This window comes from Prionailurus bengalensis, chromosome A1 (assembly GCF_016509475.1).
Source record: "Prionailurus bengalensis isolate Pbe53 chromosome A1, Fcat_Pben_1.1_paternal_pri, whole genome shotgun sequence".
Classification (NCBI taxonomy): domain Eukaryota; kingdom Metazoa; phylum Chordata; class Mammalia; order Carnivora; family Felidae; genus Prionailurus; species Prionailurus bengalensis.
In genome coordinates this window covers 79212842-79226515 of record NC_057343.1, presented here as the reverse complement: position 1 = coordinate 79226515, position 13674 = coordinate 79212842, and the positions used below count along the sequence as shown (strand labels likewise).

Sequence of the window (13674 nt, the reverse complement as noted above, 5' to 3'; positions counted from 1 at the left end):
CAGCCTCTACAGGCAACTCATTCCTTCCCTCACCTTTGAACCTGCATCTCTCCGACCATCTCTGCAGAGCCACACCTCTCGCAGACCCTCAGCCAGGAAGAAATGCTTCTCTGCTTTTAAGGACCCATCTGGGTAATCCCCGAAAATCTTTCCATCTCAAAATCCTTAATCAACCACAACTGCAAAGTTCTTCTGCCTTGCCAGGTAACAAATGTATTGACAGGAACCGGGTTATTAGGGTGTGGGCATCTTTGGGGGATAATATTCAGCCTTCCACAGCTAGCGCAAAAATATTCACTGTCTCTACACATGAATGTGGCTTTGCCTCTCCATTTATTTAGCTCTTTTCTCATTTCTCACTGCAGTGTTTCATCGTCGCCAGTGTAGAAATCTTCTGTTAAAATATTTTATTAAATATATTATTATATATTTTGTGTTTTCAATGCTGCTGTGAACAACTTGACGTATGCACTTAACGTTTCTGGTTTTTCCATTTTTTCCTGATTCCTTTGGCATTCTTACCTTCCTTTCTCCTTCCCCATCTGTGTCTTTTGTTTCCATTTCTTGCTTTATACTGATTCGAATGAGACTGGCTTTTCCAGTCTTGGGTTTTGCTTTTGTAACATGTGCTGTGATGTTCTCCCCACATGGGGAGCTTCACATCCAGGCACACTGAGGCATCTCCCCACCCACCAATGATAGCTCCTCTTAGCACTCTCATTAAAAAATTAATTAGATTTTAAACAGTCTGCTCATTGTTCGCTTTCCCAAAGCCAATTCAAAAATCAGTGTTTGGTTTTCCAGGACACAAACTACATCAATAACATTTAAATTACGTTACAGTAAAGAGATTATATTTAGAAGTTTATTTTTACTTCCAAGTACACAGTTTACTAAAGAAAGAATCTCTTGAAATCTGAAAGATAGAATACATACAGCAGATGCCCAGGACATTAAAATATGTACAGAAGAGAGTTTGGTTATATTAAAGATCAGAGAGATTTGCTTGCGTTTAAACCAAATGGAAGGGGAGAAGGAAAAGAAAGACGGAGAGCAGGAGAGAGGGAAGGACAAAGGAAGAAAAGGAAGGAGAAAAGACAGAAGAAGAAGGGAAAAAATCCAAAATTTAGCTAAGATTGCCTTTGGTTTCCACAAATCTGAAAAAATAGTTAATAAACCTAAAAGCTTTCATATCTCTGCAAAAACATCAGACCATCACAGAGTCTAACAATTAACTTCACATTTCTAAATTCAATTCACGGTTTCCAGAACTCCAGAGAGAAACTTGCGCAATCTCTCAGCAAACCACTCCTCATCCCCAGCTTCAACTAGCTGCAGAAAGCATTTAAGTAATCAAAGCAAAATGCTTCCTACATAAAAATCTGCAACAATAAAAGTAACTCCATTTTATTTCAGGCCCATAAAAATAAGCATCCGTGTGTGGAAGGAGGAAGCTTTTCTCATTTGGGAAATTCCTTTATTTTTTTAGAGATGGTATTTCCCATGCACTTCCAATTAGAAATCAGAGAAGCACATCACAGAACTAAATTAAACAGGCCAGTGCTAATTTCAATTACTCTCCTCCAAAACATTTGTTTTATCCTCACAAAAGATCTTTAGGTAAATTGCTTCATGTGTGAATAGGTCGAGCGTGCAACCCAATAAGAATTCATCTACACTAGTACAAGACCGTTATAATCACCAAAAGCACCGGGGGATAAGGTGACTGTGCGTGTATTGGGGTGGGCGGGGGGGGGGGGGTGAGTGTGTAAAAGGAGACCATAATGGCTAATAGAAAATACACATTTAAGCTGAAATTTAAATCCATCCAAGATTCACTGGATATGGACTTCATTCGTTGGAGAGTTGTCCTTCAGACTGGATGAATTTAGCAAAATTAATTGCTTGATGGTCATTTAAATTCCCTCTTTGAAGAGTCAAACAGTAGCAATCAGTGGCTATAGCTGGTTTCTGTCTGAGACACTAAAAGGGATCGTTTCACAACCTAAGGAGAAGACACTGAAACCTTAAAGGTCTGGAACGCACAGTGTGTGCCTCCTACCTCACTGGTGTCTGCTCTACACTGTAATGAGCCATTGCCTCCCACTCAGAACCCCCTGGAGGATTTCAGATCCAACATACAAAACCAGCTAATAAATCGTTGCCCCCCGCCCCCCGCCATGTGTGGTCCCGCTACGATTTCACATGAAGCACAGATCCTGTGTCCGTCCTTCAGAACACAAGCTCTCCAACTGCTCCAGTTATCTGTGCATCCTTCCCGAGTGGGTCCCTTCTCCCCCCATGTGGCAGCCTCTTTGCCCCATGACCTTCCTGGTCCTGCTCCTCAATTAATGCCTATGCTACCCCACAGGTGTTGCCCATGCCATCTGCCCCTGGCTGGACTCCCTTTGCCCGTGCGCTGTTTTCCTGGGGTGCCCATCACAGACGTGTGCGCCTGGTCCCTGCTGCCCCCAGGGCATCCATCCCGCAGCCCGCTGTGCAGGTGCACGCACAGAGGGCTGGAAGGACAAGCACCTGCCACCCGAGGACCATTGCGGGCCCCCTCATTTGTGGGCAGAACTGCGCGTTCTGGGTCAGGCCCTGTGCTGATGAGAAACATCGCTGTCTGCCCACCCCGTTGGCACGCATTAGGCACCAGAGGGCAGTGGGGACAAATGCAACCCTCCATGGTAAGTGACATGGTTCAGAGATACGGGTGCCACAGCCAATGCAGCCACTGAAGCATCGTCTCCTCATGGTCTACCATGTCAGTAAGACAGAACCACTTAACAATCTCAGGAAAAGCAAAGAACATGAGAGGATGCACATGGTGGCATGTTCCAGAAACTGGAAGTGGTTGGGTATGGTCACCTGTTCCAACCTGGTGGGGGAGGCTGGGGAATGAAGCCGGAGAACAAAGCGGACTCCCAGGCACAGGGGCTTGCAAAGTGCACTGTGGAGTGGTGTTTCCTGTCCGGGCACAGCAAAGGATGCTATGTGCTGACACTGGATGATACCTTCGTTGACAAGGCTTACATGTGCAGAAGGGTGGGACAGTGCTGGTGGGCTGGTGGGTCAGGCCCCGCATAAGGATACTGCTCCTGGACAGGGTGGGGGCAGTGGTTACATCTCACATAGCCTCACACCATTCCCAGGTGGGAACTCATGGACTCGGGTTTATTAGGCACCGGAGAGGGGAAGAGGGGGGAGGAAGGATGATGCCCAGTTTTGTGGTCAATAAATGATGACCCATAGAGACAGCAACTCATTGGGGCTGGAGAAAGGAGCTGATGATTCCCTTCCCATATGAGTGGAGGTGGAGGGCAGGTTGGTAGAGATTACCCAGTGGGCACTGGTCCTTGGGGGGTCTGCACAGTGAGAGGGAAACAAGGCAGTTTGGGGAGCCATAGACAGGTAGAGCACTGGGAGCTTCAGGTGAGGAGATTCCCTAAAGACGTATAAACATGTCTTTATATAGCCTGCACAGAGCACTGAGCCTGTCAATACTGAGTGCTCAGAGGGGTGGGAGGAAAACCAGGGAGTGACTTTATGTTTTCCCACAGCAAAGAAGAAATATCTGAAAAACAAACACAACAAAAACAAAACTCTCTGAGAATATCTTAATTCCTATGAACCTGGGAAAAAAATGTTTCTGGCAATACAAATGACTCCTTTGAACATCAATATACACAGGCTGTGTGATACAAAGTACTTTGGAAGGGAAGGATATTTAGGATGTAGCATTTGTGCGGTTACTTTCTGATGATTTGCTGTAGCATCACCAATCCTACTGTGGGCACTAAAAACACATCAAGGCTAGAATCAAATTTTATTTTATGTACGACTCATAAAAGAACTATAAAACCAAAAGACATCAGTCACATAAACGATTCAGTTCCCAGTTTTAGACAAGAACAAGCCATCTCTTTTTTTCTCACTGGAAAGGTCATATAAAGGGGGAGTTTTAAAATATATATGCCATCCCAGGGGTGCCTGGGTGGCTCAGTCAGTTAAGCATCCGACTTCGGCTCAGGTCGTGATCTCATACTCTGTGAGTTCGAGCCCCACATCGGGCTCTGTGCTGACAGCTCGGAGCCTGGAGCCTGCTTCAGATTCTGTGTCTCCCTCTCTCTGACCCTCCCCCATTCACACTCTTTCTCTGTCTCAAAAGGAAATAAACATTAAAAATTTTTTTTTAAATATATCCCATCCCAGTATAAATTTCAATAAGAAAAACTGTTACAAATTATGAGTTACCTTCTCCATAAAGGTATTTATATTTGTAAGGTATTTATAAGAAAGTGAAAGTGCTATGAATGTCTCTAAAAATGCCATCAGTCTTTAAAAATGTTAGCATTTCTAAAGCTTTTTTCTTTTCCTGAATGGAGATATATTTACAGTAAATTCCTTTAGAGTTCTAAATCTCCCATACACATAACTTGATATTCAAATAAAACCTATTTCTAAAATATTATCTCCAAAATGAATATTAAGTGGTATTTTTACAGATGAACAAATTTTAAATATAATCCTCTATATTGTACGGTATTTTCTTGACAAAATAAAAGAAACACAATTTATCCAAAATCTATTAATATAAATTTCTTAGTTGTTGTTTTTTTTTCTCTAGTCTGAATCAACACATATTTTGGTTATGATGTCATGCATTCTAACAGAAAAGCCCCCTCTGCCTCTGAGTGTTAGTGCTTTGCTTCAAGTTCTTGGTTGATTGATCTGTCTTTCAATTCCTTGGGTTAGTCTGCTGGACACAGAGATAGCATGGAGGGCAAGCAAAAGTCTTCACTGCTTGGAGCTTACATTTGGGTGGAGACCCCACCTGGATAGGTATAAGGGAGCAAAATGGAAAAGCCACCTAGGATCTTTAGATCTATCCTTGGTGCTGAAATGTGTAAGGGTTTAGAAAATAGTGAATTAATGACTAGTCATTTTCTAGAGAAGCTGAGGATAAATGTCACATTACTTTTTAAACCTGCCTCATTTGAAGACTATAACTGGGCAATTCTGGAAACCTTTATGTCGGATGTTTGTCTGTACAAATTTAGCAACTGAATCAATTGACTAGGACACACCCCAAATGCTGTCTCATGCATTTGCCTCTGCCATTCCCCCAGAATCTCCTGAGCTACAGAAAAATCCCCGTTTTAACTGAGGTTGATGGTTGCCATTGATTGAAGACCTTGGGGCCAGACTCTATGGAGGAAAAATTAGTGAGGCTTGTTATGTTCACACAGCCAGTGAGTGGTTGAGCTGGGTTCAGAGCCAGGGAGGAGGCCAGGGAGTCCTCAGAACAAAACTGGCTTAATCGCTTGGATGGGAAGAATGAAATATAGGTGCTTGTGCAGGGAAGTGTCCAGGAAATACAGGCAAGAACAAAAAATATATACATCTTTTTTAAAAGTTGGGGTCAAATATTTTTCAGCTGGTTTTGAAAGAATAAATTGAGCAATTGGAAACTGTTTCTCCATTCATTTATCACTAGTAAATGACGAGTGTTGGGAAAATCACTGGGGCACCGGAGAAGTAGGAATAAAAACATCAAGCTGAATTACTCTGCATCTTGCAAAGGAAATGTAGCTTTGAATCATATTTCCCACATTAAGTTCGTAACTGTTTCTCTAGGCTGAAAACAAAGACTCATAAAACCCAAAGTTTGACAAATTGTTCAAATATGGCAGATAATGGGGTGAGAGCACTAATACCCATGAACTCTCCCTGCCTTATTCGCCAGCCATCCCGTTATCTTACAGCTTGCGTGTGACAGAAATCACTGGCAAGCTTTATGAAGGCAGCGGTAATTGTGCCGGGCTCGTGTTTCTTAAATCACCAAGGCACACAAGGTATCATGCTATGTATCTTATACCGAACATATGTATATAGGTTAATCATTATTTTGTATATATGTTGATATATACCAAATGGTATATCTGTTAGCCATTATTTCTTTTTGTTAAAGGTAACTGTGTAAATTAACATTTAAAAGAATCTACTTTCAATTACTAAAACCAAATGCCAATCTGCTTACCACATGGCCAACCTGTTTTATCAGTTTAACATATTCACTAGTCTTGTATCAAGGTTATAGAAAACATGTCTTTCTCCATGATACAAATTTTATCTGACTCTTATCCTGTTTTTTACCACCTTATCATCAAATAAAGCTTAATTGTAGGCCCTTTAAAAATGTAGTTTCTTGGGGGGTGCCTGGGTGGCTCAGTCGGTTGGGCGTCCGACTTCGGCTCAGGTCACAATCTCACAGTCCGGGAGTTCGAGTCCCACATCGGGCTCTGGGCTGACAGCTCGGAGCCTGGAGCCTGCCTCGGATTCTGTGTCTCCCTCTCTCTCTGCCCCTCCCCTGCTCATGCTCTGTCTCTCTCTCAAAAATAAATAAGGACATTAAAAAATTTTTTTAAAAAAGGAGTTTCTTGGGCAGAACTTCCCCCTTTCTGCAGTGGAGGGTTTCCCATGAACCCCTGAAATGTCAGTTCCTTATTTTCATACAAACTCTTGGCCTCTGAAATTGCAGGCCCATAACTGAGAAAAGTATCAGGAGCTACATCTGATTGCCTGAGGGATATAATTTCTGAAAGCTACGCATTCTTTCTGCCTTAATCATATAGCTTCCAGGAAGTGGAACAGAAATGTCTAGATGTTCTTACCAAATAGATCTTGGAGTCAGAAATTGGTCACATTGAGACATACTCAACATGTAGAACCAAAGATCCCCACAGACACCTTATAATGGAAGTTATACAAATGCACCTTCATTTCTCTTCTGCCCACAGATGGGTTTCATGTGAAAACAATCATAAATTAACTTCTTCATCACTTTAAAACATACCAACTTAGGGGCACCTGGGTGGCTCAGTCGGTTAAGCGCTTGATGCCTGGTTTCAGCTCTGGTCGTGGTCTCACAGTTCCATGAATTCAAGCCCCACATCAGGCTTCCTGCAGACACTGTGGAGCCTGCCTGGGATTCTCTCTCTGTTTCTTTCTCTCTCACTGCCCCTCCCTCTCTCTCTCTCTCTCTCTCTCTCTCACTCAAAATCAATAAACTTAAAAAAAAAAGACTTCAAAAAAGATTTAAAAAAATACCAACTTAGCCTGGTTTCTTCCACATCCTCCCTGCCAATTACAATAACCCCTGGGAGGGGCGCCTGGGTGGCCCAGTCAGTTGAGCATCCGACTCTTGATTTAGGCTCACATCATGATCTCACAATTCATGGGGGCTCCCGTGCTGACAGTGTGGAGTATGCTTGGGATTCTCTCTCTCTCTCTCTCTCTCTCTCTCTCTCTCTCTAAGATAAATAAACATTAAAAAATTAAAAAAAAATAACCCCTGGAAATAACAAGCAACCCAGGAAGAGGTCTGAATAGGCAAGGAGACAGGAAAACTGGCTCAGGGCCTGCGGAAGGGAGGAATCCCAGGTAACCGAAGGCTAGCCCAGACCCAGTGTTTCCCAGCCCGACTTAGGGACAGAGAGGGGCCTGGGTAGATGCATCCCTCCCACATTCCAACTGTGTCACTCCAGCAACAGCAGGTGAGTCCAGAACCATGATCTGCTAACATGTAGTGTCAGATCAAGCACTTTTTCTTCCAACCTGCTGAGACTCCCCTCCCCAATGAGAGGCAAACACAGCTGGGAGGGGGTGCCTGCAAGAGGGAGAATGCCCCAACAGGCCCCCAGTCCTGAAAGTCTTCTGTCCCTGTGGACATCCACCTACCTCACCCAGAGACATGAGGTAGCCCGGCTTGGGAAAACCTCTTACACCCTTTGGGAGAATTAGAAGAAAGCAGTGAGAACACCAGGGGCATCAGATAAGCCAAGTGGACTAAAATGACAACTCAAGGGGTCTGAAAATGAAACTGGAACTGGAACCACAACCCACTCAAGTAGACCAGGCCTTGCAGGCTGAACTTAAACAGGCTGACTAAAACAGAAGATTTACATAGGACCAAGATTCTCCTAACATAATAGCTGAAGTGTCCAAAATGCAATTAAAAACCCCTCACCATGCCAAGATCAGGACATCACAACTTGAAAGAGACAAGATGATGAATTGGCAACAAGAGCAAGGTGGATGGTGTGGGAACCATCTGATGATGATGGCAAGGCAGCTCTCATAAGAATGCTTCAACAGGCAACTACAAATCCTCTTGAAACAAATTGAAGTCCATCAAAGACACGGAAGTTACAATGAAAAAAAAAAAAGCCAAATGGAAATCACAGAACTGAGAAATACAATAACAAATAAAATACCCCAACTCCTACCAAATATTTCATTTGACCCACAATGAAGTAAAACAAAAACCACACACTGGGTTCTGATAAAAACAATTTAAATGTCCAATAACAGAAGAGGTGATGTAGTTAGTCTGAGGCATGTCTTTAAGAAAAAAAACTTGCTAATTGGGCACCTCGGTGGCTCAGTCAGTGAAGCATCTGACTCTTGATTTCAACACAGGTTTCCTGAGATTGAGCCCTGTGCCGACAGCAGGGAGCCTGCTTGGGATTCATTTTCTCTCTCAGTCTCTCTGCCCCTCCCCCACTCGCTCGCTCTCTAAATAAAGAAACTATAAATAAATAAATAAATAAATAAATAAATAAATAAATAAATAAACTTGTTAAATCTAGTCCTATTGCCCCAGAGTACATTATCCAATAAAAGCACTTGAAGGAAAACAATGTATTATTCCTTGAAATGATACCTGATCTAAATGTCCAATCAGAAAAGTTGAAAAACTGGGTAAAATGAAAGCCTTAATTAATTAAGTTGTGGTAGCATTCTGTTACATTTTACCAAGCTATCAATCCCTCACTTCTGGATTTAGCTCCTTCCAGAGGGATCCCTGACTACAATAAGCACGTTTTGATAATTCACTGATTACCATTTCTTCAGCTCAGAGCAACAGGTAGTGTTCTAGGAAATAGCACTTGCTTATATGTTCGCTTCTCTACGTTTTACTAAAGACAAAACCTCTCACCCAGCGTTTTCCAGTGTGCCACGGTGCTAGAAATGAAGCACGGGTGTATTCATGGTGTGCTGAGGTTATTGATCCCCCAGTGCTCCTATGATCTACAGGGGGATCTAGGGGACCTGGGGCCCCTGGGCCCAATGGCTTCACCATCTACAGCCTCGGGTCCCTTAATCTATCCATTTATTTACACGAACATTCACTTGCTAAAAGCACAGTTTGAAGTACTTAATAAATAGCCTGTTAGAAATATTTATTGAATGAATGAACCTTTTCATACAGAAAATGTTGTCAAAGCAAATGATGTTTTCATTAATTTGACTTTCCCTAAGCAATGTGCTTTTTCTAAAATGATTGAAATGCAAATGTTTTCCATTATTTCAATAACTGCAGTACTCAAATTTTATGATCGCTATTTTTCATACCCTTTAGGATCTAAGAGACTCAACTTGGTATGAACTTAACTTAAGGGGTGTGACTGTCACCCTAGACCAATGTTTGGGAATCAACAAGTTTAACCTCAACTTCCCTATTTATGTAAAATTGAATTATCTTCCCAAAGAGTAGTACTCAGGCTTTCTCTAACACAAAATATGGTGTATTTTATAAACAGATTTTGATATTATTATGAACACTGCTGTCATATTCACCCACATAAGTCATTTATTTTTTTTTTAATTTTTTTAAATTTTTATTCATTTTTTGAGAGACACAGGGTGTGAGTGGGGAAGGAGCAGAGAGCGAGGGAGACACAGAATCAGAAGCAGTCTCCAGGCTCTGAGCTGTCAGCACAGAGCCCGACGTGGGGCTCGAACTCACAGGCAGTGAGATCATGACCTGAGCCGAAGTCGGACACTTAACCGACTGAGCCACCCAGGCGCCCCCACATAAGTCATTTAAAAGTCAGTTTGCTTCATGATATAATGGTACCTGGTTAGAAAGTAATTTGTGCACTGGTGACTCAGGTTGTATTAGCTGTAGCCAAAAATCAATTCAAAGAAAAAAATATCTGATAGTCTTTCTTCATTCATTAAGATGAAATGTAATTCATATGAAAAATAAAAACCAAAATGCAAATTTGCTGTACTTCTAACTGTAGAGAACAAATAGAATTTTTAACGATTCATGAAACTGTGAGCTATTAAAAGGACTATGAAATGTTAAGAAAATAACAAGTCCACTCTACGCAAAACGTTTACAATTGTGCATCATTTATCCAACAGTTTTGACTACAACACGCAGAATCCCGAGAATGTATGCTTTATGTATCCTTCCAAAAGACAATGTTTTCTTTGAACCATAAAACTATTCGTTTCCTAATATGATGCCATTAAAAGTCACATACCTAGTACACAATTTGAAATGAAAAAATTACATACGAAATGATATATTAATTATAGGTTTTTTCAAAGTAATTTAGGAAATCACTTCACCTGGCCATACTTTGCTGCCAAATGGAGCGGGGTCCAGTACTGATTGTCTACTATATTGAGGTCCCCGCCATGTTCGAGGAGAAGAGACACCACTTCCTTGTAGCCACTGGCACACGCCATATGTAACTGCAATGAAGAAATATTTTGTTATGCCACTTTAAAAAAAAAAGCAATGACGTCAAAACAATTTATTCAGTGGCTTGAAGAGAGCTAATAAAATACTAAATCCAAAATACGTTTTAAAAAAGAACATACATGCGGTTTTATTTACTTGATATCAGCGGACATCATCCTTCTTTGCAAAAAGGCTTACAGGTGAGTTATTTATTCTTCACCTTCTGATCCGGACAATGTGTGCATTTTCATATAATTCCCATTTCCCCTTTTAGTGTCGCCTTCTACTATAATCTGAATACTTTTATTTATTTTTTTTATTACTTATTTTTGATAGAGACAGAGCACAAGTGGGGGAGGGGCAGAGAGAGAAGGAGACACAGAATCCGAAGCAGGCTTCAGGCTCCGAGCTGTCAGCACAGAGCCCGACGCGGGGCTCAAAGTCACAAACCGTGAGATCATAACCTGAGCCGAAGTCGGACACCCAACCGACTGAGCCACCCAGGCGCCCCTGAATACTTTTAAATATAAAATACAATCATTGAACGCTTTAATACTTCCTGCCCATAAGTCACACTCGCTCTGAAATTCAACCCCTGTACTTGGTGTGACCAGAGGAGATTCGAAGATATAAATGACAATAGCAAATGTGACGGGATCATTTTAATGCTGATGAGCAGGTAAAAGGGGTGGGGACACCAGAAAGGATGAGTTAATCCTGACAGACCTTAAAATGATGATGCAGCTCTCATCTGAACGTGCTCCCCATTTAGTTTCTGAAAGCAACCTGATTTAGAAATGAAGGCTCAGGAGCCACAATGAGGAGATCAGGGTTTGCAGAAGGATTCAAACTTCCAGATGTGGTAAGTCCTGTTTCCAATGCTGCAGGCTTTATTTATAAGCCAACTATCATCACACTCCAATTTATTCCTTTTTTAAAAATTTTTAAATGTTTGATTATTTTTGAGAGAGAGAGAGAGCACGCAAGCAAGGGAGGGCAGAGAGAGAGGGAAATCTAAAGCGGGCTCCATGCTAACAGCCCAGACCCTGATGAGGGGCTTGAACCCATGAACTGTGAGATCGTGCCCTGAGCCGAAGTTGGAATAACGAACTGAACCACCCAGGCGCCCCCAATTCTTTTTTTAATGTTTATTTTTATTTTTGAGAGAGACAGCATGAGCAGGGGAGGTGCAGAGAGAGAGAGGGTCAGAGGATCTGAAGCAGGCTCTAAGCTGTCATCACAGAGCTGGACACAGGGCTTGAACTCACAAACTGCAAGATCATGACCTCAGTCAAAGTCAGATGCTCAACTGACTTAAAGTGGTTCTCAATTTAAATGAGGTTATTAAGTAACCACGTGACTGATTTCCTGAACGTAATATTAAGGAACTATGAGGAAAGGAAAAATAAAAGTAATATAAAAGTAGTAAAAACAATGAGTTCTTCCTGTTTTTGTAGCATGGGATTTTATAGCTGTTTTTATTACAAAGACAAAATTGCAATAAAGTCAAAAGGACTTATTAAATACATGTACATATATATTGCAAAAACATTTGCTTTTCTACCTCTGGTCCTAGTTATGCTCTTTAATGTACGATATGTAGTTATATGCTTATTTCTTGTACTTGACTGTACCAAAAGAGCAAATATATCCATCCAATTTAAAGCATGAACATTAAGAGCTCACATTTCACATCAATCTTCCCATACTTTATTACATATAGAACTTACCTCATTAATATTCTAGCAAACAGTCCCCCAAATAAAATATCCACAAGTATTTTAGAGAAACATAATTTTATATATTTGTTCTCCAAAAAATATCAATCTTTCACCTGCCCCTAAATTTATTCTACATTATTGAATAATCAGTTAATTCGGAGGTTACTCTGAACTATGTGCACTAAGATCGGGATCTCAGAAGGTTTTCATTTTTAATATAAAATGCACCAAGAACTGTCCATTTGTTGGTCAGCCCCTGATACTAATGATGTCAAGTTCACAGGATGAACTGCTTACGAGTAGATTTGCTTTCGACTCAGCAAAACTGGGTTCTGCCATATCAAACTCAGCCCAGCTCTCAGCCTGTCATGTCAGGCACTGCTCAAGGAAAAGACTAGAAGAAAAGTCTTGGCTCACTCGGCAGAAACACTATCAAAAGCATGAGCTCCCAGTGACCTCTCTGGAGACAGACAAATTTAATCCTAGGCAATCGCAAAATGGAAGTAAAAAACCCTGACTTTGAATACTTTCACACCATCACAAGAGATGACAGAATTTTAAAAATTCATCATCGTAAAATATCAAGAGCTTAGAGCCTTTACCTCGATTCTCCTGGCAACCAAATTCTGAATCCATAAGCAAGCCTACAGACCCTACAGGGACACTCTCATCATTAAGTCAGAGTGTAAAAAATGGCTATTTTCTGAAGTGTAAAAAATGGTTATACCCCTACCTTGCCGCTATTGCTGGAAGCCATCGGGTGCCAAAATGTGAAAGTGTTTACCACTATGGCGTCTCAGAATACTCCTCTCCCGCTATTATATGGGGTCTTAGGAGAGACACAGAGGTGGTTGTTGTTTCGGTTGACAACTGGCAACAGCCTCTTGGCAGGACAACTGGAAAAGGACGACCTTGGAAAATTACGGCAAGTTGGAAATTACTCTTCTAACAGACTGCTCTTCAGGAAAGCACAGTGCACCGTCACCTGGAGCATATAATCCGCCTGACCAATCCCTAATTAACGGGCATTTCTGTGTTTGCCACACTTCTGATCTTATACAAGATTGTTCTGTTGATAATCACTATGTTTGCATCTCTGACCATTTCCTTCTGACACATTCCCAGAAATAGAATTGGGATTCTAAAACAATGAACGTTTTTTCAAGTTATTTCTGTAGGCTGCCACACTGAGTTCCAGAATGTTGGTGCCAACTCACACCCCAACCAGGGCTGTAGGCAGGGACTCAGCTTTCTGTGTGCACAGACCCTGTGTGCATAGACCTTATGTGCATAGACCTGTGTGTGTGCAGACTCCGAGTACATAGACCTGCATGTGCATAGACCTGTGTGTGCACAGACCTGTGGGTGCACAGACCCCGTGTACATAGACCTACGTATGCATAGACCTGT

General features: G+C 41.7%; 1 protein-coding gene across 1 annotated transcript in view; it reads right to left on the bottom strand.

Moving 5' to 3' along the window:
• MYO16 (myosin XVI) overlaps positions 1-13674 on the bottom strand; it is a 609750-nt gene that overhangs the window by 345382 nt on the left and 250694 nt on the right. The window contains 1 exon segment of the mRNA XM_043582911.1: positions 10429-10554. Coding sequence (XP_043438846.1) covers positions 10429-10554 — 126 coding nt within the window.